Source organism: Eumetopias jubatus, unplaced genomic scaffold (assembly GCF_037043125.1).
Source record: "Eumetopias jubatus isolate StellerSeaLion01/CBP00866 unplaced genomic scaffold, mEumJub1_p1.0 scaffold_1, whole genome shotgun sequence".
Taxonomy (NCBI): Eukaryota; Metazoa; Chordata; class Mammalia; order Carnivora; family Otariidae; genus Eumetopias; species Eumetopias jubatus.
Window position 1 is genome coordinate 207,442,289 of NW_028274807.1, and position 25,841 is coordinate 207,468,129.

General features: G+C 40.0%; 2 protein-coding genes and 1 pseudogene across 3 annotated transcripts; 2 read left to right on the forward strand and 1 right to left on the reverse strand.

Annotated features, from left to right (window-relative positions):
- The first annotated feature begins 649 nt into the window (after positions 1-649).
- LOC114202850 (olfactory receptor 7A17-like) lies at positions 650-1,615 on the forward strand. Its single transcript, XM_028096239.2, has one exon. It carries the CDS (start codon positions 683-685, stop codon positions 1,613-1,615), a length of 933 nt encoding a protein of 310 aa, XP_027952040.2. The 5' UTR covers positions 650-682.
- A 7,217-nt stretch (positions 1,616-8,832) lies between these two features.
- On the forward strand, positions 8,833-21,987 carry LOC148165158 (olfactory receptor-like protein OLF4). 2 transcript variants are annotated; one of them, XM_088022394.1, is made up of 2 exons: positions 8,833-8,855; positions 11,107-12,052. In XM_088022394.1, the coding sequence occupies exons 1-2, from the start codon at positions 8,833-8,835 to the stop codon at positions 12,050-12,052; spliced, it is 969 nt and encodes a 322-aa protein (XP_087878520.1). The 2 variants fall into 2 exon arrangements, with proteins under 2 accessions (XP_087878520.1, XP_027952041.2); XM_028096240.2 differs by lacking the exon at positions 8,833-8,855 and adding an exon at positions 21,951-21,987 and having other exon boundaries at positions 11,120-12,021.
- A 285-nt stretch (positions 21,988-22,272) lies between these two features.
- On the reverse strand, positions 22,273-23,257 carry LOC148165159 (olfactory receptor-like protein OLF4; annotated as a pseudogene).
- Between the last annotated feature and the right edge of the window lie 2,584 nt (positions 23,258-25,841).

Genomic DNA, 25,841 nt, shown 5'->3' on the forward strand with positions numbered 1-25,841 from the left:
AAATAGAACTGACCTAGACCCAGCAATTGCGCTATTAGATATTTACCAAAAGAATACAGAAATATTAGTTCAAAGAGATATATGCACCTTAATGTTTTTAGCAGCATTATTCACAATAACCAAACTATGGAAACAGCTCAAGTGTCCATCAATAGATGAATGAATAAAGAAGATGTGGTATATATAGTACAATGGAGTATTTCTCATTCATAAAACAAAATGAAATCTTGCCATTTGCAATGACACAGTGGAACTAGAGAGTATTATGCTAAGCGAAATAAGTCAGAGAAAAACAAATACCATATGATTTCACTCATATGTGGAATTTAAGAAACTAAACAAATGAGCAAAAGGGGAGAAAAAAAAGAGAGAGAGACAAACCAAGAAATAGACTCTTAACTACAGACAACACACTGATGGTTACCAGAGGGGATGTGGTGGGAGGATGGAGGAAATAGGTGACGGAAATTGGGGAGGGGACATGTGATGATCACCACGTGTTGTATGGAGCACTGAATCACCATACTGTACACACGAAATGAATATTAAACTGGAGGTTAACTAACTGGAATTTAAATAAAAACTTAAAAAATAAAAAAATGAATAAAGTACATAAATGAAGCCCATTTGCTTGAAAATTATTATCTTATTTTTTTTCTTCCCCTGTAGTCACCACCACCACATGGAATCAGACAATGATACACAAATTTCAGAGTTTCTTCTTCTGGGATTATCAGAGGACCCAGAACTGCAGCCCCTCATATTTGGGCTTTTCCTCTCCATGTACCTGATCACTGTGTGTGGAAGCCTGCTCATCATCCTGGCCGTCAGCTCAGACTCCCACCTCCACACCCCCATGTACTTCTTCCTCGCCAACCTGTCATTTGCAGACATCTGTTTCACCTCCACCACCGTCTCCAAGATGCTGTGGAACATCCAGACTCAGAGCCAAGTCATCACCTATGCCGGCTGCATCTCACAGATGTACTTTTTCATACTCTTTGGAGGTTGGGATGATTTTCTCCTGACTGTGATGGCTTATGACCGCTTCGTGGCCATCTGTCACCCCCTGCACTACACGGTCATCATGAACCCCTGGCTTTGTGGACTGCTGGTTCTGGTGTCCTGGGTCATCAGTGTCCTGAATTCCTTGTTACAGAGCTTAATGGTGTTGCGGCTGTCCTTCTGTACAGAGGTAGAAATTCCCCACTTTTTCTGTGAACTCAATCAGGTGGTTGGGCAGGCCTGTTCTGACATGTTTCTTAACGACATGGTGATGTATTTTGCAACTGTGCTGCTGGGTCTTGCTCCCCTGCCTGGGATCCTTTACTCTTACTTTAAGATTGTTTCCTCCATATGTCAGATATCATCAATTCAGGGCAAGTATAAAGCTTTTTCCACCTGTGCATCTCACCTCTCCATGGTCTCCTTATTTTATTGTACAGGCTTAGGAGTGTACCTTAGCTCTGCTGCTCCCCAGAGCTCCCACTCAGGTGCAGTAGCCTCGGTGATGTACACGGTGGTGACGCCCATGCTGAACCCCTTCATCTACAGCCTGAGGAACAGAGACATAAAGAGGGCCCTGAAAAGAATTGTTGGGATTCCGGTAATTTAAGGGTCAGTAGTCTCGGGGTTGAAGAAGTGCCCATGATTGCAGGGCTCAGAGCCTCAGAGTCAGGAACTGCCATTCTTTGATCAGACTATGGAGGTAGAATCGACTCCTTCTATTTCCTTCCTGGAATTTCCATTAGTTTGAATTCAACTTTTCCATACATTTAAGTAACTCACTTTATTAACCTTCTATTCTGTCTGATACACAGACAGGTTTCACTTTGTCTACCTTCATATATTCCTAATGATTTCCCCAACCTTGAATCACAAATGCCTGGAAATTTCTGTATCTTACAAGGGCCAAGTTGGATTTCTTCAAACTAATTTCATTTCAAGTAAATTTTCCCTAGATTTCCCCAAAGAATAATCATGGGTTGTATTCTTCATATGGAAGATACTACCTTGGCCACTAAGCCCTTCATATAACCTTATTGTGGAGGAGAATACAAAACCACAGTTCTCACCCTGAGTCTGTTAGTCTTTTTACACATATACCCTTACTCCTCTTCCTGAAAATGTGGTCTCTAACATTGTTCTCTTTAAGTCTCGGGCTACTGACAGGGATGCTTAGGCTAGGAAAGCCCAGACATTCCCCTGCACCCCTGTGCTTGTAAACATTCCCATAAATGCTTCCCTGACCAGAGTTTCTGCTGTGGCTGCACCAGCCCCATGGTTCTTATTGTGACTGTAACACACACCTCAGCAACATCCATCAAAGAACTCTAAAAAACCAAGGTTTATTCCTCACAGGTCCTGGAGGGCACATGGAAAAACCAAAGGCCATTTGGGGAGGTCTCAGAGGAGGAGAGAGGCATTGACAGGGAGAAAGAGAGAGCATCACTGAGGGGTTTGTCTTTATTAAGGTTCATGACCAGAGTATATAGGGGTTTGCGGGTTCATGCTTTATTAGAGAATCTTATATGATTAGAATTTGGGTGCTGAATGGGGAAAAGCAGGGTCACTCATGTGTCAGTATGAAGGCTACCAGGGCTTTCTGAAGAGGTATTTCATGGCTGGGGGCAGCCTGAGGGCTTATCTGGTAATAGTGTTCCACAATTGTGTTTATTCAACATGGTTGTCCTTGAATTGCATACCTAAGAAATCAAAAGCTTAATTTCAGGTACTTACTCTACAAACATGCTCCTGTGTTTCCTAACCAGTATCCTCCTTTTTTCCCCAGAGGTAGAATTTACTTATTCATCAGTTGTATATAACACCCAGTGCTCATCCCATCCAGTGCCCTCCTCAATGCCCATCACCCGGTTACTCCATTACCCCACCCACCTCCCCTCCAGCAGCCCTCAGTTTGTTTCCTGGAGTCAGCGTCTCCTATGGTTTGCCTCCCTCTCAATTTTCACCTTATGCTATTGTTACTGTAATTCAGCTCAATATACGGAATTCCTACCATAGCCACATGCAAACACTGATTAGCAAGAATATCTCTTCCAGTGCAGTCTACATAGAAAGACAAATTAGAATAAGTAAATTGACCTTATATTTTCTTAGTGTCAGGATGACCATAAGTATGATGAAGCAAAATTTCAAAACACTCATTTTGTTACTAGGCAAAATATTTTTCTTTCTTTCTTTTTTTTTTTTTTTCTACATCACAGCTCATGCTGTGCATCTATTTATTGGAGCATGAAAGATTGATGTCCACAACTGAGGAGGTTTATTCACTGAGGTGAAGTGTTGGTTAGAGTTTTCTATGTTTTATCACCCATTATCTCCCTATTTCTACTAGAAAACATCCAATGCTACCTGCTAATATGGCTCTTTCTATTGTTACACAAAATAATTCCCTTTTCCTAATATCTGTCACAAATGCTAAGGGATAGTGAATGAATAGTATCAACATCATTCATTTTGTACCTTCTTCCTCCTCAGAAATCTCTCCCACCTGCATGACCAGAGGACGCTTCACAGATAAGCTGAATGTCCTGCTGGTCATGTGGTTCAGGATCACCATTTCTTCTGCACCAATATGCATGTCCTTCAAACTGTCCCAGTGGCCCAGAAGGAAGCCCACATATAGTCAGCTGGTCCTAACGTCATCAGAAATAAACTTGAATAACAGAAAGATCATGACTGCTCTCCTTAATATCAGATCATAGACCACAAATAAAAAGCAGCACATGTTCTAATTGCCTCATGTCTGTTTGTGAGATTATTGTGTCAGCTTCTGCTGTTTAACAGGTTGTCCTTGTCAAATGGGATATTATACTGGTGTGGGGTGGTCAAATGCAATGGTCAAGAAATAATTCTTGAGACAATTTTGGCGCAAAGATATGCTTTTATTATAGCACAGAGACAGGACCTCGGGGCAGAAAGAGCTTCCCTGGGATTGTGAAGAGTGGCTGATTCTTGGGGAGGGAGGGGGGTAGAGAAAATGTAAGTTTCTGAGGAAATTCTGTGCGCGGAACATGAGGTTTACAGGACCTTAGAGGGCTGGCTATTGTCAAGATGAGGTTGCTGTCAGTATCTAATGAAACATCAACATTAAGGCAGCCCTGAGTTCCTCGGGTGGTGTCATGCTCTGAATGTCTGAGGGATTCAACAGAGGCTGCAGATTGTAAGGAGATTGACTTTTACCTACATTTCTCTTGCCTTTGTTCTCCTCATCAATTATGTCTTTACAATCAAATGGCATTATATTCTCAGAAGCATTTCTGATCTCTGACGGGCTCCTCAGGGGTCTGTGGTCAGGAGTGAATCTCTAAGTTGTGTTTCTAAGGTTCATCCACGGTGTTGTATGTGGCTGGAGTGTTCTTCTGTCTCAGCCAATTTATGGCCTTATTACTACATTTCTACATGTAAGATATTCTATTTAGAAATTAAATAAAATTAAGTGAATCGTTTGAATTTCATCCCACTGTTCCTGCATCTAAGGAAAACACTTGTTTTCCTTCCCTGTTCGAAGAGGTCTCTCCCAAACTGTCAATGGAGAGTCAGCTACCTGTGCTCTAGGCCCTACTCTTAGCCATACACCATAGACATTTTCCACTTAATTCAATTATTGGAGTATAATGACATACAATAAACTGCATATTTAAAGTATAGAATTTGATGAATTAAAGGAGCTACACGAAAAGGAAGAGTACATAGTGCATATTTCAATTTGTATATAATAAGATTGTTAGGTAAGCTTCAACTGCTCTGTTAGGTAATTATTAAAAATTTAAGCTCCCTGAGCCTCTTTCTTTATTTCTCAAGGCAGTGCAGAATACTAAATATAATGTTAAATGAATCTTGTTAGAAAAGAACGAAATGTATGGAAATTCATTTTTTTTACTCCTAAGAAAACATTCCAGTATAGTGGTTGTGACTTGTGTGTGTGTGTGTGTGTGTGTGTGTTTGTACACATTTTTCTTTAAAATAAGCCCACTCCCAAATGTTTATACAATTTATGATATCATCTTTTATGTTGAAAGAAAACTTGAGGGAGAGTTGGAAAGGGTAGCACTGAAAAAGAATGAATGGTTGAACTAACATGAAATAAAAAGGTGCAGATATATATATATATATAGACACAAAATCATAAATTACAATGAGTGACCTTAATTTTGATCCTGAGTTCCTTTGCTATGTCACTGCCTCAAAGGCCCCAGAATCAAACCACAGGCACATTTATGCCACGAGGAATTCACCATACCAGCTGATGGGGCAGAATGTCTCCAAACTGATTTAATTTTTTTTCTAATTAATGTGGGTTCTTCAAATGTAATTTGCCCTATCCAAGGGAAGTGCTGAATGAATTGGAAAGATTAAACTTAATATCCTCAAATAATTTCATTGACTGTGTCCATATGAGATTCCTCCTGCTGCTGTAAAATATCCCCACACTACTTGTTTAAAACAAACACACATGTACTCTTAACTTCTGGAAGCAGAAGCTTGAAAGGAGTATCATACTGCCCATAGTAACATGTCTGTACAGTTAAGTTCCTTCTGGAGGCACACGGGAGAATCTGTTTTCTTTCCAATTCTAGTCTCAATTTTTGGCCACCTGCATTCTTGCTTCATGGCTCTTCCTCCAGCTTCAGAGCCAGCAGGGCAGCATTTTCAAAGTCTCTCTGACACCAACTCTTTTGTCTCCCTCATCAACATTTGGAGGACCATTGTGATTACCTTGTCCCACCTGGACAACCATCGCTAATCTTTTTATCTTAATAGCAGTTGATTAGCAAATCCTGTTCAATCTGCTACCTTAATCCTTCCTTGCTATAAAAAGTAACACCTTAAAAGTACTAGGGATAGTTCTATTTTGAACTTTTTGAGGAACCTCCACATTGTTTTCCAGAGAGGCTGCACCAGCCTGCATTCCCACCATTGGTGCTAGAGGGTTCCCCTTTCCCACATCCTCACCAACACCTCTTTTTTCACGAGCTGTTACTTTTAGCCATTCTGACAGGTGTGAGGTGGTATCTCATTATGGTTTTGATTTGTATTTCCCTGATGATGAAGGATGTTGAGCATTTTTTCATGTGTCTGTTGGCCATTTGTGAAGACTGATATTTTTACCTATTCCTTGCTGATCTGAATGCCTTTCATTTCTTTTTGTTGTCTGATTGCTGAGGCTAGGACTTCCAGTACTATGTTGAACAACTGATTACAGTGAACATCCCTGTCGTGTTCCTAACGTTAAGGGAGAAGCTCTCAGTTTTTCCCCATTGAGGAGGATATTAGCTGTGGGTCCATCCGACATGGCCTTTTTGGTTTTTTTGTGTTTTTTTATTATGTTCAGTTAGCCACTGTATAGCACATCATTAGTTTTTCATGTAGCGTTCAATGATTCATTAGTTACATATAACACCCAGTGCTCATCACAACACGTGCTTACATGGCCTTTTTGATTTTGAGGTATGTTCCTTCTCTTCCTACTGTCTTGTGGGGTTTTTTTAATTTAATTTAATTTTATTCTGTTATGTTAGTCACCATACAGTACATCATTGTTTTTTGATGTAGTGTTCCATGATTCATTGTTTTTGTATGACACTCAAGGCCCACCAAATACTTGGATATTCAGTGTGGACAGATCACTAGACAGCATCAAGCACCATGTCTACAATGTAGATTGGAGTTCATAAATGTACTTCCTCAGGGATAAGATGTTTATAAAATTAAATCAAACAATCCCTATGAGATGCAAGCTCATGTTATAGTACACAAAAATATCTAAACACATCTGTTATAATTATGAACCATTTTATGACAAAGGGCTATGTGATAACTCTTAACATACAAAGAAATTCCTAATTGTAACAGCAAACATGCCTTGAAGCCAATGTGTGTGAAGGACAAGGTTTATTTTATTATTATATTATATTATCTTGTATTATATTATAAGAAGAAGCCTCTTCTCTGCCTTTTTGAAAAGAAGAATAGACCCTGTCTTGAGAGAGCAGGACTGGGTCCCCACCACGTGTAAATTCTTTGAGGATAAAGAGACCTAATCCAGGCAGGTTACTAGGTCTTAGACTTGGGAGAAAATTATAACTTGGAGCTGAGATAAGATGCTAGGAGATTCACACATCAAGAAGGGGGCAAGTACAGGGAAAGGGAGTAAAAGGAATTTTAAAAATTACCAAAAACTGGATTCACTTGACCTCTAACCCTGTCTTTTGGGAACTGAGATTCATTAAGAAAGCATCCTTTCTGTCCAGAGACTTTTCCACTTGGGAATCACGTGCATAGAGACTGGAGTCACAAGAGGGAAATGTGCCTAATGAGCAGACAGAGGGAGCTGTGAATACCTCCTCATCTCCAGTCCGTCAGCCCGGGCAACCTTGGATGGGAAGGACCATGCTTCTTGTCTGTTTGTTCCAAGTCCTTATTCTGGCTGGAGTTCGATGTTTCACTCCCTCCTGCCTCGGATGAGGACAGAGCTTTAGGCCCTATCATCTGCTGTCCAGGGAGGAATTCAGACTTCCTCAGGACACCTTCCTGTCAGACACCCCAGCCAGGTGAGTCCAACCCCCCAGTGGACCGTGGATGACAGGATCAGAATGGAAGCCAAGAACATCGATCAATCATCACCTGAGAGCCAATTCAACTTAGTCCAGAGCAAAAGATCCCTGTGTTTGTTTGATTGATTGATTGATTGGCTGATTGACTGATTGTTTGACTCAGAGCTAATGTCAATTTCACAGAGTGACTGCTACTCACACTTTTGAAGGTCTTTTATATTCTTTATCATTAAATTGCTATTATTGCAATGCTAGAAAAAGTATGTTGAGATTGTTAAACTCAAAGTGTGGTTCTAATCCGGTGTGATTTTTGTCCCGAGGGTCATTGATCACTGTCTGGAGCCAGCTTTGCCTGTCACAGTGGAGAGAGGTGCATGGAGGTAATGTCTAAACACCCTACAATGCACAGGACACCCCAGGGCAGGCTCTGGCCAGAATGTCCATGGTGCAAAGATAGAGAAACCATGAGGTAAAGAATATCAGTATTTGAATCACAGCTGCATTCAAGTTCTGCCTTCAATCTTGTAACAACTTACATTTCTGCCAACAAATTCACAATAGCCCCTTGGCCACCAGTTTAAAAGTTCCAACCACAAAGAATGTAACAACCCTATATAGTTTTTGTTCCCCAGGCTGCTGGTGATAGAGATGTTTCTTACTGTTCTTAAACTATCCCTCAGGTTCAGTGAACTTCATATATTTGATGATCATTCTTACTGGGTTTTATTATTATATACCCATATGTTATTCTCCTTCTCAAGCTCTCTTTTATTTTTAAAACACTATCAGCATTTCAAATGATTTCTTCAGATCCTTATTTCTCAATTGACTTTTGGAACATATTTTGACCATAAAAATTTGACATTTTATTTAAATACATCTACCTGCTTACTTCTGAGTTTCTTGTTATATTTAAGTGGTGTTGTCCAACTGAAATTTTTGTGTGTAGTTTTCTTCATGTTCTAATATATGCTATGGTTACACCAATACTGAGGTCATAATCCTCTGAGTTTGAGTAAGATCTGAGAGAGGGGACCAATTTCATATTCTTCCAAATAGATATCCCTTTATGCCACCATTTATTTAGCAATCCAGCCTTTTCCAATGAAACTGAAATGCAATCTTGCCATGTAGTAAATGTCCTTATACATTGAGACCTAATTCCTGACACATACAACAAATAAAAACTGAGGACCCGTCATGGACCAGAACATTTGAGGGACATTACATGTTATTATATGTAATATAACATTACATGTTATATCCTTTCATATCTAGGTTTTTTCCAATTTAGTTATTTTTTTTAAGATTTTATTTATTTATTTGAGAGAGAGAATGAGATAGAAAGAGAGAGCATGGTGGGGGGGTTTCCGAGGGAGAAGCAGACTCACTGCTGAGCAAGGAGCCCGACGTGGGACTCGATCCCGGGACTCCAGGATCATGACCTGAGCCAAAGGCAGTCGCTCAACCAACTGAGCCACCCAGGCGCCCTCCAATTTAGTTATTAATCCATGTCGATATCATTGATGATTGCTATTTTATATCCCATTTCAATTTGTTTTGGTTTTTCATACAAATTCGCCTAGGACAGTTGTATTGAAACTACTCATTTTACATTTTAACCTGGTTTTGTGATCCCTTCATATTTTTCATTCTCTAACTTTTCATATTCTTAGGTCTTTTTATATTAAGCACTTATATTCACATAACTTGGTGAAAAAAACAAAAGTAAACCAGGAAGGTGAAGTCCATGAACTTTTGAATCATGTATCATAACAGTGAGGACAGAGCACAATGAAATAAATGTGTGTATGATATGAAGCCTGCAGACAGAATTATCTGAAGCAAATTATTTTTTTTGAGGCAAATTATTGAGTACAAAATGATTTAATTGTCATGGTGTGGACAGGATTACAGAGCATGGTCTGTGGACCCCTTTGCACCTTGGATGAAATCCAGTTTGAGGATTAGAGTGTTCCCCTTGGGTTTGTCAAAGGAGAGAACAATACCCAAAGCCCAAGAATATCAATAAAAAGATGCCACATAAGAGAAGGGAGAAAGGCACTAACCTCATCCCCTATCAGACCACATATAAAAGAATCGGCCAAATAATGATGCAGGAGGTACAGGAAAAATAAGTCTTCTATGCTTGATATAAAAAATGCCCAACTTTTGTTGTTTTATGTACACTTCCTTTTGTGAGGTGTTGGTTTAACCCTTTGCTAATTTGGGGAGTGTACTATATATCTATATATTACACCCAATTAGAACCACACATTGAGTTTAACAATCTCAACATAATTCTTCTAGCATTGCAGTAATGGCAATTTAATGGTAAAGAATATGAAAGACCCTCAAAAGTGTGAGTAGCAGACACTCTGTGAAATTGACATTAGCACTGAATAAATTAATCAATTATATATATGCATATATATACATATAAACATAAATATGTATATATGTATATATATTATTTGTCCATGGGAGGCTTAAGAATTGGCATTTCTGCACTTTACAGGAGAAAGATCACTTACCTGGCCTAGTTGGGTTGGATCCATTCCTAACATAACCAGGATAGTGAGGCTGAGAAAGACAGGGGAATAACACAACCCAGGAGGCCATGGTGTCCTGCATGCATGTGACTTTAGAGTGTGAGCAGTCCCCACAACAGGGTGCCAGGGCTCATAACTTCCAAGGTGACACAACACAGGGGCCACTAAGAAGGGGATCTTGTTCAATTCATGGGATGCCTCTGCAACATGATGAATACAGTGGGAGAGGCAGTGTGCACAAGGAAGTCCCTGTGCCTTGAGGGTTCAGAGGTAGCAGAGAGGCCACTTCCCTCCTCAGCATGTCGGACAGCCTCTCTCCTCAGTCTCCCTCCTGTTCATTCCCCTTGCAGCGCTGGCTTTGCTTCTTTGACTTGAACCTTGGAAACAAGTACCTCCCTCGACGCTTTTGCACTGGCCATTCCCTTTGCTGGGCGCACACTTCGCCCATATTCCTTCATCTACCCCTCTGTCTTACATGAGGTCTGTGTTCCAGTGTCACCTTGTTTGCAGAATGGCCTACATACCCATGAAAATAGCATGCCCTATTCACTCTCTGCTTTATCCCTGCTTTCCTTTTCTTCATACCACCTGCCACCGCTTGAAATATTATTTAAATTTCTTATTTGTTAATGTATTCTTTCTCCATCATTGAATGATAGGGACTTTTGTTCTTTACCACCCCATACTCCTTGCTTACACAATGCCTAAAATGTAGACAGCACTTAATTTATTTTTCAGAAGCTTACAATAATTTTTAAATTAAAATTATAGAATACATGGCCTTCGGGAAAAAAGTGATTGGAACAAAAATTCCAAAACTATGGGGGTATAGAAGTTCCCCTAAAGTGGACCATATGTAAGCACAACATATTAAAGTGAATTTCTAGAACATAAAATTTAAAAAGTAGCATTTAAAAACTGAGCATAATACCAGATCGTGTGAAAATTAGTCATGCTCTTTGCTTCTGTCCTTGAAGTCACCTCCACCACATGGAACCAGGAAATGAAACACAAATTTCAAAGTTTCACCTTCTAGGACTATCAGAGGACCCAGAACTGCAGCCCCTCGTATTTGGGCTTTTCCTCTGCATGTACCTAATCACTGTGCTGGGGAACCTGCTCATCATCCTGGCCGTCAGCTCAGACTCCCACCTCCACACCCCCATGTACTTCCTTCTCGCCAACCTGTCCTCTGTAGACATCTGCTTCACCTCCACCACCATCCCCAAGATGCTATGGAACATCCAGACTCAGAGCAATGTCATAAGCTACGCAGGCTGCATCACACAGATTTATTTTCTCATACTCTTTGCTGGGTCAGAAGTCTTTCTCCTGACTGTGATGGCCTATGACCGGTTTGTGGCCATCTGCCACCCCCTGCACTACACAGTCATCATGAACCCCCAGCTCTGTGGACTGCTGGTTCTGGTGTCCTGGATCATGTCTATCCTGAATTCCTTGTTACATAGTTTAATGATGTTGCGGTTGTCCTTCTGTAGACACTTCCAAATCTCCCACCTCTTTTGTGAACTCATTCAGATGATCCAACTTGCCTGTTCTGACACCTTTCTTAATAACTTGGTGATGTATTTTGCAGTTGTCCTGTTGTGTGGTGGTCCTTTTGCTGGGATCCTTTATTCTTATTCTAAGATTCTTTCTGCCATATGTAGAATATCATCAGCTCAAGGCAAGTATAAAGCATTTTCCACCTGTGCATCTCACCTCTCCGTTGTCTCCTTGTTTTATTGTACATTGCTTGGTGTGTACCTTAGCGCTGCTGCTCCCCAGATCCCCCACTCAGGTACAGTGGTCTCTGTGATGTACACGGTGGTCACGCCCATGCTGAACCCCTTCATCTATACCCTGAGGAACAAAGACATAAAGAGGGCTCTGAAGGGAATCATTGGGGTTCCAGTGATGTAAGGGCCAGTCGTTCTGGGGCTGAAGAAGTGCCCATGATTGCAGGGCTCAGAGCCTGAGAGCCAGGAACTGCCATTCTTTGATTAGACTGTGGAGGTAGAAACATCTCCTTCTATATATTTCCTGGAATTTCCATTTGTTTGAATTCAACTTCTCCATACATTTAAAATAACTCATTTTATTAACCTTCTACTCTATCTGATATACACACAGTTTTCCCCTTTCTCCATAATATACTTTTAAAAGTTTTTTCCAACCTTGATCAAAAATATTTGGAAATTCTCATTTATTTCACGGGGTACCATGGATTTCTTCCTTTTTTTTTTTAATTTTTTAATGTTACGTTAGGCAGCATACAATACATCATTAGCTTTTGATGTGGTGATCCACGATCCATTGTTTTCCTATAACACCCAGTGCCCCATGCAGTACGTGCCCTCCCTAATACCCATCACTGGGCTAACCAAACCCCCCTCAAACCTCCTTTCTAAAACCCTGTTTGTTTCCCAGAGTCCATAGTCTCTCATGGTTCATCTCTCCCTCTGATTTCCCCCCTTCATTTTTCCCATCCTTCTCCTAATGTCCTCCCTGCTATTCTTTATGTTCCACAAATAAGTGAAACCATATGATAATTGACTTTCTCTGCTTCACTTATTTCACTTAGCATCATCTCCTCCAGTCCCATCCATGTTGATGTAAAAGTTGGGTATTCATCCTTTCTGATGGCTGAGTAATATTCCCTTGTATATACGGACCACATCTTCTTTATCCATTCATCTGTTGAAGGGCATCTGGGCTCTTTCCACAGTTTGGCTATTGCGGACATTGTTGCTATGAACGTTGGGGTGCATATGGCCCTTCTTTTCACTACATCTGTATCTTTGGGGTAAATACCCCAAAGACTGTCTTTTTTCCATTGCATATTTTTTTCCTGCTTTGTCGAAGATTATTTGACCATAGAGTTGAGGGTCCATATCTGGGTTCTCTATTCTGTTCCACTGGTCTATGTGTTTGTTTTTGTGCCAGTACCATGCTGTCTTGGTGATCACTGCTTTGTCAAATAGCTTGAAATCAGGCAACGTGTTGCCCTCAGCTTTGTTTTTCTTTTTCAACATTTCCTTGGCGATTCGGGGTCTTTTCTGATCCCATATAAATTTTAGGATTGTTTGTTCCAACACTTTGAAAAATGTCATTGGAATTTTGATCAGGATGGCATTGAAGGTATAGATTGCTCTGGGTAACACAGACATTTTAAAAATGTTTATACTTCCAATCCATGAGCGTGGAATGTTTTTTCCATCTTTTTGTGTCTTCTTCAATTTCTTTCATGAGTGTTCTGTAGTTCCTAGAGTATAGATCCTTTACCTCTTTGGTTAGGTTTATTCTGAGGTATATTATGGGTTTTGGTGCTATTGTAAATGGAATACAGCATCCTTTCCTGATTAAAATTCTTCAGAGTATAAGGATAGAGGGAACACTCCTCAAGTTCATAAAATCCATCTATGAAAAACCCACAGCGAATATCATCCTCAGTGGGGAAAAGCTGAGAGCCTGTCCCTTAAGATCAGGAACACGTCAAGGATGCCCACTCTCGCCACTATTGTTCAACATAGTACTAGGAGTCCTAGCAACAGCAATCAGACAACAAAAAGAAATAAAAGGTATTCAAACTGGTAAAGAAGATGTCAAACTCTCTCTTTTCACAGATGACATGCTACTTTATGTGGAAAACCCAAAAGACTCCACCCCCAAATTACTAGAACTCATACAGCAATTCAGTAATGTGGCAGGATACAAAATCAATGCACAGAAATCAGTTACTTTCTTATATACTAACAATACAACTGTAGAAAGAGAAATTAGAGAAACGATTCCATTTATAAAAGCTCTTTTATTTTTCTTAATGTAGACATTTATAGATATAAACTTCCCTCTTAGAGTTTCTTTTGCAAAATCCCATAAGTTTTGATAGGCTGTGTTTCCATTTTCATTTGATTAAAGATTTTTAAATTTCCTTTTTGGTTTCTTCTCTCACCCACCAGCTGTTCATGAGTGTGTGGTTTAATTCCCACATACTTGTGAACATCTCGGATGTCTGCACCCTTAAATTCATTGTGGCATTATTTGCAATAATCAAGATATGGAAACAACTGAGTATCCATCGACAGATGAATTAATGATGATGGCATACTTATACAGTGGAACCCAGCAATAAAAAAGGAAGACATCCTTTCCTTTCATATAACATGGATGGCCCCTGAGGGCATTATGCTAAGTGAAATAATCAGACAGAGAAAGACCAGTACTGTATGGTCTCACTTATATGTGAAATACAAAAATCTGAACTCATAGAAACAGAGAGTAGGTTGATGTTTTCCTATGGTTGGGGTTTGAGGAAATGAGAAGATGCTGGTGAAAGCCTACAAACCTTTAGTTATAAGATGAATGAGTTCTGGGAAGGTAATGTACAGCATGGTCATTATGGTTAACTTTATTGCATTGTATACGTGAATGTTGCTGACAGAGTACATTGTAAATGTTCTTACAATAAAAAGAAATGATAACTTTGTGAAATGATGGATGTGTTCACTAATGTATTCTGGTGATCTTTCACAATGTATATGTATATGAAATCACCAAGTGGTAGGCTTAAACTTCCAGAATTTTACATGTCAGTTATTTTTCAATAAAAATGGAAAAAGGAAGGGTAGGGAGATGGGGTATTTGGGTGATGGGCATTAAGGAGGGCACGTGATGTGATGAGCACTGGGTGTTATATACAACTGATGAATTATTGAACTCTACATCTGAGACTAATGATGTAGTATATGTGGGCTAATTGAATTTAAACTAAAAAAAACCTGGAAAAATGAAGAAAAAATCTCCTATGTCTCTGTCTTCCTCCTTGCATTTCAAATGTCACCTCCTTCCAGCAGAACCCTCTCCATAAAAAAAGTGCTAGAATGAAAACCATAATGAATATGTCAATGGAAAGGTCAATCAATAGGAAAACAGTACGTACATAAGGATGCCATGAAGATGGCATCAGTGAGGGGGTGAGGAAAGATGGCGGAGGAGTAGGGGACCCCATTTCAACTGGTCCCTGGAATTGAGCTGGATATCTACCAGACCACTCTGAGCACCCACAAAATCAGCCTGAGATATAAGAAGATCCGGATCTCTACAGAATATCGTGGGCGGTTGGTTTCGAGGTATGAAGCAGGGACCCATGATTCCGCAGGCAGATATCGGAGGATAAATGGCAGGGGGAGGGAGCCTGGCCGTGGGGATCCTATACCACCGGTGAGCGACAGCTTCGCACGCTGGGGATGGGGCACAGACTCACAGACCGGTAGCAGCGGGGAAAGGACTTTAGGGCAGCCCCTGGGGCGGAAACCCGGAGTGGTGGGTTCGCGCGTAGGAACTGGGAGCGGCTGGCGGTTTTAGAAGCACAAAGGGCAGAGACGTGCCCCAACCTGGAGGCAGGACTGGAGGCACTGCAGAGGGGTACACAACCCAGGATGCTACAGTTTATAGCAGCACGGACAGAAACGGAGACAGTGTGGCCTGGAGAGCTCACTGAAGAACAGACTGCGATCTCTACTCTGAAGCAGAGGGTTGGAAACGGTCTCTTCTGCTCTGACTCACAGAAGAGACACGGAAAGCCATCAGGGAAAGCCGCCAGAGAAAAAAAGCCCCCAAAACTGATTCCCACTGAGCCCATCCCCAACCACAGGGAAGCAGGGCAACTCCCCCCCAAACAGGGTTGCCTGAGTAACAGCGTGGCAGGCCCCTCCCCCAGAAGACAGGTTGGGAAAACAAGAGGCCAACAACTCTAAGGTCCCTAGAAAACAGGTGCATCTTGCTTGGGTTCTGGTCAATAATTTGGACTCTATACATTCCCTCAAACACCCATCAACAGAATGACTAGGAGGAGGAACCCCCAAAATAGAAAAGACTCAGAGATTATGACTTATGCCGCAGATTTACAAATGGATGCAGATATAACCAAGATGTCGGAGATGGAATTCAGGCTAGCAATTGTGAGGACAATAGCTGGAATGGAGAAATCAATTAATGGCAACATAGAGTCTCTAAGGGCAGAAATGAAAGCTGAACTGGCAGAACTTAAAAATGCTATCAGTGAGATCCAATCCAATCTAGATAATCTAGCAGCTAGGGTAAGTGAGGCAGAAGAATGAATAAGCGACCTGGAAGACAATATAATAGATAAAAAGGGAAAAGAGGAGGCCAGGGAAAAACAACTCAGAATCCATGAAAATAGAATCAGAGAAATAAGTGACACCATGAAGCGTTCCAATGTCAGAATAATTGGAATCCCGGAAGGAGTGGAGAGAGAGAGAGGAGTAGAAGATATATTTGAGCAAATCGTAGCTGAGAACTTCACTAATCTGGGGAATGAAACAAACATTCGCGTCCTAGAGGCAGAGAGGACCCCTCCCAAGATCAAGGAAAACAGGTCAACACCCCGGCATGTACTAGTAAAACTTGCAAATCTTAGAACCAAGGAAACCATCTTAAGGGCAGTTAGGGGGAAGAGATTCCTTATGTACAGAGGGAAGAACATCAGAATAATGTCAGACCTATCCACAGAGACCTGGCAAGCCAGAAAGGCCTGGGAAGACATATTCAGAGTACTAAATGTGAACACGCAGCCAAGAATACTTTATCCGGCAAGGCTGTCATTTAGAATGGATGGAGAGATGCAGAGCTTCCACGACCGGCAGAAACTGAAAGAATATGTGACACTAAGCCGGCCCTGCAAGACATAGTAAGGGGGGCTCTATAAAAGGAGAAAGACCCCAAGAGTGATATACAAGAGAAATTTACAGGGACAATCTATAAAAACAACGTCTTCCCAGGCAACATAATGACAATTAATTCATATCTTTCAATAATCACTCTCAATGTGAATGGCCTAAATGCTCCCATAAAATGGCACAGGGTTGCAGATTGGATAAAAAGACAGGATCCGTCCATATGCTGCTTACAAGAGACTCATTCTTCACCTAAATATACATCCAGACTGAAAGTGAAGGGATGGAGATCCATCTTCCACGCCAGCGGATCTCAAAAGAAAGCTGGGGTAGCAATTCTTATATCAGACAAATTCGATTTTAAAGTCTGTAATTAGAGACACAGGAGGACACTATATCATTCTTAAAGGGTCTAGCCAACAAGAAGATCTAACAATTGTAAATATCTATGCCCCCAACATGGGAGCAGCCATCTACATAAGCCAACTGTTAACCAAAATGAAGAGTCATATCGATAACAATACGTTAATTGGAGGAGACCTCAATATTCCACTCTAAGCAATGGACAGATCATCTAAGCAGAAAATCAACAAGGAAACAAGAGCTTTGAATGATACACTGGACCAGATGGACCTCATAGATATATACAGAACATTCCACCCTAAAACAACAGAATACTCATTCTTCTCAAGTGCACATGGAACTTTCTCCAGAATAGACCACATACTGGGTCACAAATCAGGTCTCAATCGATACTAAAAGATTGAGATTATTTCCTGCATATTCTCAGACCACAATGCTTTAAAACTGGAACTCAATCACGAAAAAATTGGCAGAAACTCAAACACTTGGAAGCTAAAGACCACTCTGCTCAAGAATGTTTGGGCCAAGCAGGAAATCAAAGAAGAACTTAAACAATTCATGGAAATCAATGAGAATGAAAACACATTGGTCCAAAACCTATGGGATACTGCAAAGGCGGTCCTAAGGGGGAAATACATAGCCATCCAAAGCTCACTCCAAAAAATAGAAAAATCCCGAATTCACCAACTAACTCTACACCTTAAAGAACTAGAGAAAAAGCAACAAACGATGCCTAAGCCACACATTAGAAGAGAAATAATTAAAATTAGAGGAGACATCAATGAATTAGAAATCAGAAACACAGTAGATCAGATCAACGAAACTCGAAGTTGGTTCTTTGAAAGAATTAATAAGATCGATAAACCACTGGCCAGACTTATCCAAAAGAAAAGAGAAAGGACCCAAATTAATAAAATTATGAATGAAAGGGGAGAGATCACAACTAACACCAAGGAAATAGAAACAATTATTAAAAATTATTATCAACACCTCTATGCCAATAAACTGAGCAATGTGGATGAAATGAAGGCCTTCCTGGAAACCTATAAGCTGCCAACTCCAAAACAGGAAGAAATTGACAACCTGAATAGGCCAATAACCAATAAGGAGATTGAAGCAGTGATCAAAAACCTCCCAAAACACGAGTCCAGGACTGGATGGATTCCCTGGGGGAATTCTACCAAACATTCAAAGAAGAAATAATACCATTCTACTGAAGCTGTTTCAAAAAATAGAATCAGAAGGAAAACTTCCAAACTCATTCTATGAGGCCAGAATTACCTTAATACCCGAACCGGACAAAAACCCCATCAAAAAGGAGAATTTCAGACCAATATCCCCAATGAATATGGATTCCAAAATCCTAGCTAATAGGATCCAACAACACATTAAAAGAATATCCAACATGACCAAGTGGGATTTATCCCTGGGATGCAATGGTGGTTCAACATTCGCAAACCAATCAGTGTGATAGAACACCTTAATAAGAGGAGGGAGAAGAACCATATGGTCTTCTCAATTGATGCAGAAAAAGCATTTGACAAAATACAACATCCTTTCGTGATTAAAACTCTTCAGAGTATAGGGATAGAGGGAACATTCCTCAAGTTCATAAAATCCATCTATGAAAAACCCACAGCAAATATCATCCTCAATGGGGAAAAGCTGAGAGCCTGTCCCTTAAGATCAGGAACTTGTCAAGGGTGTCCACCCTCGTCACTATTGTTCAACATAGTACTAGAAGTCCTAGCAACAGCAATCAGACAACAAAAAGAAATAAAAGGTATTCAAATTGGCAAAGAAGAAGTCAAACTCTCTCTTTTTGCAGATGACATGCTACTTTATGTGGAAAACCCAAAAGACTCCACCCCCAAATTACTAGAACTCATACAGCAATTCAGTAATATGTCAGGATACAAAATCAATGCACAGAAATCAGTTGCTTTCTTATACACTAACAATGCAACTATAGAAAGAGAAATTAGAGAAACTATTCCATTTACAATAGCACCAAAAACCATAAGATACCTCAGAATAAACCTAACCAAAGAGGAAAAGGATCTATACTCTAGGAACTACAGAACACTCATGAAAGAAATTGAAGAAGACACAAAAAGATGGAAAAACATTCCATGCTCATGGATCAGAAGAATAAACATTGTTAAAATGTCTCTGCTACCCAGAGCAATCTATACCTTCAACGCCATCCTGATCAAAATTCCAATGACATTTTTCAAAGTGCTGGAACAAACAATCCTAAAATTTGTATGGAATCAGAAAAGATCCCGAATCTCCAAGGAAATGTTGAAAAAGAAAAAATAAAGCCGGGGGCATCACGTTGCCCGATTTCAAGCTATATTACAAAGCAGTGATCACCAAGACAGCATGGCACTGGCAAAAAAACAGACACATAGACCGATGGAACAGAATAGAGAACCCAGATATGGACCCTCAACTCTATGGTCAAATAATGTTTGACAAAGCAGGAAAAAATATGGAATGGAAAAAAGACAGTCTCTTCAATAAATGGTGCTGGGAAAATTGGATAACCACATGCAGAAGAATGAAACTCGACCATTCTCTAACACCATACACAAAGATAAACTCAAAATGGATGAAAGACCTCCATGTGAGACAGGAATCCATCAAAATCCTAGAGGAGAACATAGGTGGTAACCTCTTTGACATCACCCACAGCAACTTCTTTCAAGATACATCTCCAAAGGCTAGTGAAACAAAAGCAAAAATGAACTTTTGGGACTTCATCAAGATAAAAAGCTGCTGCACAGCAAAGGAAACAGTCAACAAAACAAAGAGGCAACCCACAGAATGGGAGAAGGTGTTTGCAAATGACACTACAGATAAAGGGCTGGTATTCAAGATCTACGAAGAACTTCTCAAACTCAACACCCAAAAAACAGACAATCAAGTCAAAAAATGGGCAGAAGATATGAAAAGGCAGTTCTCTGAAGAAGGCATAGAAATGGCTAACAGACACATGAAAAAATGTTCATCATCATTAGCCATCAGGGAAATTCAATCAAAACCACATTGAGATAGCACCTCACACTAGTTAGAATGGCAAAAATGGACAGGGCAAGAAACAACAAATGTTGGAGAGGTTGTGGAGAAAGGGGAACCCTCTTACACTGTTGGTGGGAATGCAAGTTGGTACAGCCACTTTGGAAAACAGTGTGGAGGTGCCTCAAAAAACTAAAAATAGAGCTACCCTATGACCCAGCAATTGCACTCTTGGGTATTTACCCCATAGGTACAGATGTAGTGAAAAGATGGGCCATATGCACCCCAATGTTCATAGCAGCAATGTCCACAATAGCCAAACTGTGGAAAGAGCCAAGATGCCCTTCACCAGATGAATGGATAAAGATGTGGTCCATACATACAATGGAATATTGCTCAGCCACCAGAAAGGATGAATACCCAACTTTTGCATCAACATGGGTGGGACTGGAGGAGATGATGCTAAGTGAAATAAGTCAAGCAGAGAAAGTCAATTATCATATGGTTTCACTTATTTGTGGAACATAAGGAACAGCAGGGAGGACATTAGGAGAAGGAAGGGAAAAATGGGGGGTGGGAATGGGAGGGGGAGATGAACCATAAGAGACTATGGACTTTGAGACACAAAAAGGGTTTTAGAGGGGAGGGGGGAGGGGGGATGGGTTAGCCCGGTGATGGGTATCAAGGACGGCACGTACTGCACGGAGCACTAAGTGTATATGAAAACAACAAATTGTGGATCACTACATCAAAAACTAACGATGTATTGTATGGTGATTAACATAACATAATAAAATTAAATTAAAAAAATAAAGGAAAACAGAAAAAAAAAGAAAAAGAAAAGAGCCTAAGTGAATAACCTAACTGTTCAAATGATGCAAAGACCTAGAAAGAGAACAACAAAATAAGTCCCAAGCAGCAGAGGAAAAGAAATAAGAAATATCAGAGCATACAGAAAACCAACAGAAAAGATTCACAAAGCTAGGAGATAATTTTTGAAAAGCTAAGCAAAATTGACAAACCATTTGTTAGAGCAAAAAAAAAGGGGGGTGGGGGAGAAGATGCAAATAAATAAAATCAGCAGTGAAACATCATAAGTAAAGAATTTAATGACAGAGTGAAAACACTTACTGATCACTCACACTATAACATTCCTAACAATATTTTTACAGAGAGAGATATTAATTTTATGGCAATGGAAGGAGTAATATTTGTAGGCAGCACTGGAAATTTTCATATGGATCAGCAAAATCATTCAATTTAATAATATAAAACCTGCAACCACATTCTTCACTTCAATCAATAGAACCCTTTAAACATGGACACCAAGCATCCTACACTTCAATGAGTAGATGTACATCATCAAAAGCACATTTTCTACAAAGAACTAGGGTGTGATTAAAAATTTTGCTTCATCCTATTCCACGTTTTCTCTGACACTGAGCCCATATGAAGTCACTTGATTTATGCAAAATTTGTCTTTCTGTAGATTACACTTGGATTGTGATTTTCATAAGCAATTTTTGCCTTACTATTCTGTGCCAGGGATACTGTGGCTGCTGAGCTGATATGAGAACAGAATCCTAATGAGGATCGTAAAGCCCCATGACTAGCTACAAAACAAACTCGTAGGTTAAAGTCTATATTATCAGGAAGAGCATTTAAGGTAGTAATGTAGGAATGGCAGACACAGAGTGAAAAACTGTGATCTCAGAATTTCCTGTACAATAAAATTATAAAAATAGCCTCAGTTGCAAAATGTCATTTATTCCATAAAACTAGTTCATCAATCCATAAGGCAAATGGAAATCTCCAAATTGTTTCAGATGCAGGTTTGGAACTGATTTGGAAATTAAGAAAACAAAAAAGAAAAAATTGTTGGCTATCAAAAGGAGCAGAAAGTTTAATAAAGCAGTTGAACTTTAGAAACGATGACATTCCAGGATACAAATAGAGGGATTAAGTTCTTATTTCATGATCCGATTAAAGAATCACAATTTCTGGCTGGTAGGCATTAGCCTGCAATAACAGGTACTTTTGGGGGGGGGGGAAATGGGCCTTTTATGGTTTCCCTCTGAAAAATACATTTAGGGCCCCCTTTATGTCTCTGTTCCTCAGGCTGTAGATGAAGGGGTTCAGCATGGGCGTTACCACCATGTACATCACCGACGCTACTGCACTTGAGTGGGAGCTCTGGGGAGCAGCAGAGCTAAGGTATACTCCTAAGCCTGTACAATAAAATAAGGAGACAACGGAGAGGTGAGATGCACAGGTGGAAAACGCTTTGTACTTCCCCTGAGCTGATGAGATCCCACATATGGAGGAAACTATCTTAGAGTAAGAGTAAAGGACCCCAGCCAGGGGAGCAGCAACCAGCAGCACAGTTGCAAAATACATCACCATGTCATTAAGAAAGGTGTCAGAACAGGCAAGCTGGATGATCTGATTGAGTTCACAGAAAAAGTGGGGGGATTTCCAAGACTGTGCAGAAGAATAGCTGCAACGCCATAAACGTTTGTAACAAGGAATGCAGAACACTCATGATCCAGGACACCAAAACCAGCAGTCCACAGAGCTGGGGGTTCATGGGGACCATGTAGTGTAGGGGGTGACAGATGGCCACAAAGCGGTTGTAAGCCATCACAGTCAGGAAAAAATTGTCCAAACCTACAAAAAGTGTGAAAAAGTCCATCTGCATGATGCAGCTTTCATAAGTTATGGTTTTTCTCTGTGTTTGTATATTTACCAGCATCTTGGGGGCAGTGGTGGAGGTGAAACAGATGTCTACAAGGGACAGGTTGGCAAGGAAGAAGTACATGGGGGTGTGGAGATGGGAGTCTGAGCTGATGGACAGGATGATAAGCAGGTTCCCAAGTATGGTGACCAGGTACATGGACAGGAACAGCCCAAAGAGGAAGCGTTGCAATTCTGGTTCCTCTGAAAATCCCAGAAAAAGAAATTCTGAAATTCACGTATCATTCTTCATTTCCACGTCATCGATGTGACCACCAAAATAAAAGAGAAAGAGCGTGACACAATCATGCATTATTAACCTGGCAAGTACATTATTGTTTATATTCTGCACTGGATACAAAGCCAACCCTCAAAAAGCAGGGAACAGTCTGAAAAGGAAATAAAATAATTCCATCTATGTGACATCCAAACGAATAAGACTATCACCTCACACCAGTCAGAATGGCTACTATAAAAAGACAAGAAGTGACAAGTGTTGCGGAGGATGTGGAGAGGAGGCAACCCTTGTTCATTGTTGGTGGGAATGCAAACTGGTGCCGCCACTGTGCAAAACACTATGAAGATTCCTCAAAAAGTTAAAAATAGGAATACCACATGATCAAGTAATTCCACTTCCCAAAGGAGACAAAAGCACTGATTTGAAAATATATATGCACCCAATGTGTATTGCAGCATTGTTTACAATAACCAAGATACAGAGGAGCCCAAGTGTCCATCGATAGATGAATGGATAAAGACGATTTGTATATATGTGTATACACATGTATGTATTGGAATATTACTCACACATAAAATAGAATGAGATTTTGCCATTTGCAACAACATGGATGGATCTAGAGGGTATAATGCTAAGTGAAATAAGTCAGTCATAGAAAGACAAATACCATACGATTTTACTCATATTTGATATTTAAGAAATAAAATAAATGAACAAAGAAAAAAAGAGGCAAACGAAAAAACAGACTCTTAACTATAGAGAACAAATTGCTGGTTACCAGAGGGAAGGTGGGTGGGGGTATGGGTGAAACAGGTGAAGGGAATTAAAAGTACACTCGTCATGATGAGTGCTGAGTAATGTGTACAACTGCTGAATCACTATATTGTACACTTGAAACTAATAAAACATTGCATGTCCATTATACAGAAATTTTAAAATAAATTTAAAAAATACAAAAGTCCCTGAAAGTCTTTATAATTATCAGAAAAATCCTCCAAGTAAAAAAATAAAACAAATAAAATCTGCAGACAAAACTATCTTAATTAAGGCAAGAAACTGAGAAGGAAGAAGTTACACATTAACTAATAGAATTTAAAACATTTCCATGGCCAAAATATCTCCATAGAATTCAATAGAGAAACAATCATCTGTAAGGACACTTGTGTGGCTCAATTGGTTCAGTGTGCAACTCTTGATTTCAGATCAGGTCATGATCTCAGGGTTGTGAGATCAAGCCCCAGGCCAAGCTCTGTACTGGGCATGGAACCTGCCTAAGATTCTCTCTCCCTGTCCCTCTACCCCTCCCTGCTAGCACTCTCTCTCTCAAAATAAAAAAGAGAGAGAGAGAGAAACAATAATCTGTAAAAATCATTTGAGATGCTGACACCTGTAGAAAATGGGCATATAATATATGGGCATATAATAAAAATGGGCAAATCAAAATGGTGACCAAATATATGAATTTTGCTCAAATACACTAATCGTTTATGAAAACAACATGAAATCTCTTCCACACTCATCAGTCTGTCAAAAAGTTTAAAGAGTTACCACATCAATTAGGATTGGAACTTTTAAACAGGTAGCAAAGAGGTACTTTTTAATTTTTATTGCAGAAATATGATGTGCTATAACATTTGGTGGAAATAATCTGAAAACAGCTATAAGTATTGAAAATATAGATATGCATTATTTACCTCAGGGTTTCTCAATCTCAGCACTATTGACATTCTGGCCCAGATCATTCTCTGAGGTGGGGTTTGTCCTGGGCATTATAGGATGTTTAGAGCACCCCTGGCCTCTAGTGACACCTCCCCAATCTGACAGCCTAAAATGTCTCTGGATATTTCTCCATGTCCCCTGGAGGACAAAATTGCCCCTGGTGGAGAACCAGCATTTTAACTCAATCTCAAAATATTTTTTTAAAGATTTTATTTATTTATTTGAGAGAGATAGAATGAGAGATAGAGAGCACAAGAGGGAAGAGGGTCAGAGGAAGAAGCAGACTCCCCGCCGAGCAGGGAGCCCGATGTGGGCCTCGATCCCGGGACTCCAGGATCATGACCTGAGCCGAAGGCAGTTGCTTAACCAACTGAGCCACCCAGGCGCCCTCAAAATATTTTTGTATGATTGATATAATAGCAATTTAATGAGAAAGAATATGAAAAGTCCTCAAAAGTATAAATGACACACCCTGAAATACTAAGCAATCACTGAAATAATGAATTAGCATTATACTGGTTGTGGAGGTACGTCTGTAAGGTATTATTGAGGGAGACAAGTTATAAAAAAAAAAAAAGACTGCAACTGAGTTAAAGACCATTTACAATGAGCATAAGATTCTTTGTATATCTGTATATGAATTTATGTGTATTAATATTTGTGTGTGCATAATATAGAAGCTTAAATTTTAACTGGGTGATGGGTATTAAGGAGGCAACATGTGATGAGCACTGGGTGTTGTACACAACTAATGAATCTTTGAACACTACATCAAAAACTAATGATGTACTATATGTTGGCTAACTGAACATAATAAAAAAAAGAAACAGAGAGCTTATGGAACAAAGAATAGCAGTGAGAGTGAGGTTAGGTTAGGCACAGAGCTGTTTCAAACAACTGTCTGAAACACAATGACAATCTAAAACTAATTTTATAAAAT

Bases quoted from the DNA above. Each gene is read 5' to 3' on its own strand.
- LOC114202850 (XM_028096239.2), top strand. From the start codon at position 683: ATGGAATCAGACAATGATACACAAATTTCAGAGTTTCTTCTTCTGGGA.
- LOC148165158 (XM_088022394.1), top strand. From the start codon at position 8,833: ATGTTATATCCTTTCATATCTAG. The intron at 8,856-11,106 runs GTTTTTTCCAAT...CTGTCCTTGAAG, and splicing joins TTATATCCTTTCATATCTAG to TCACCTCCACCACATGGAAC.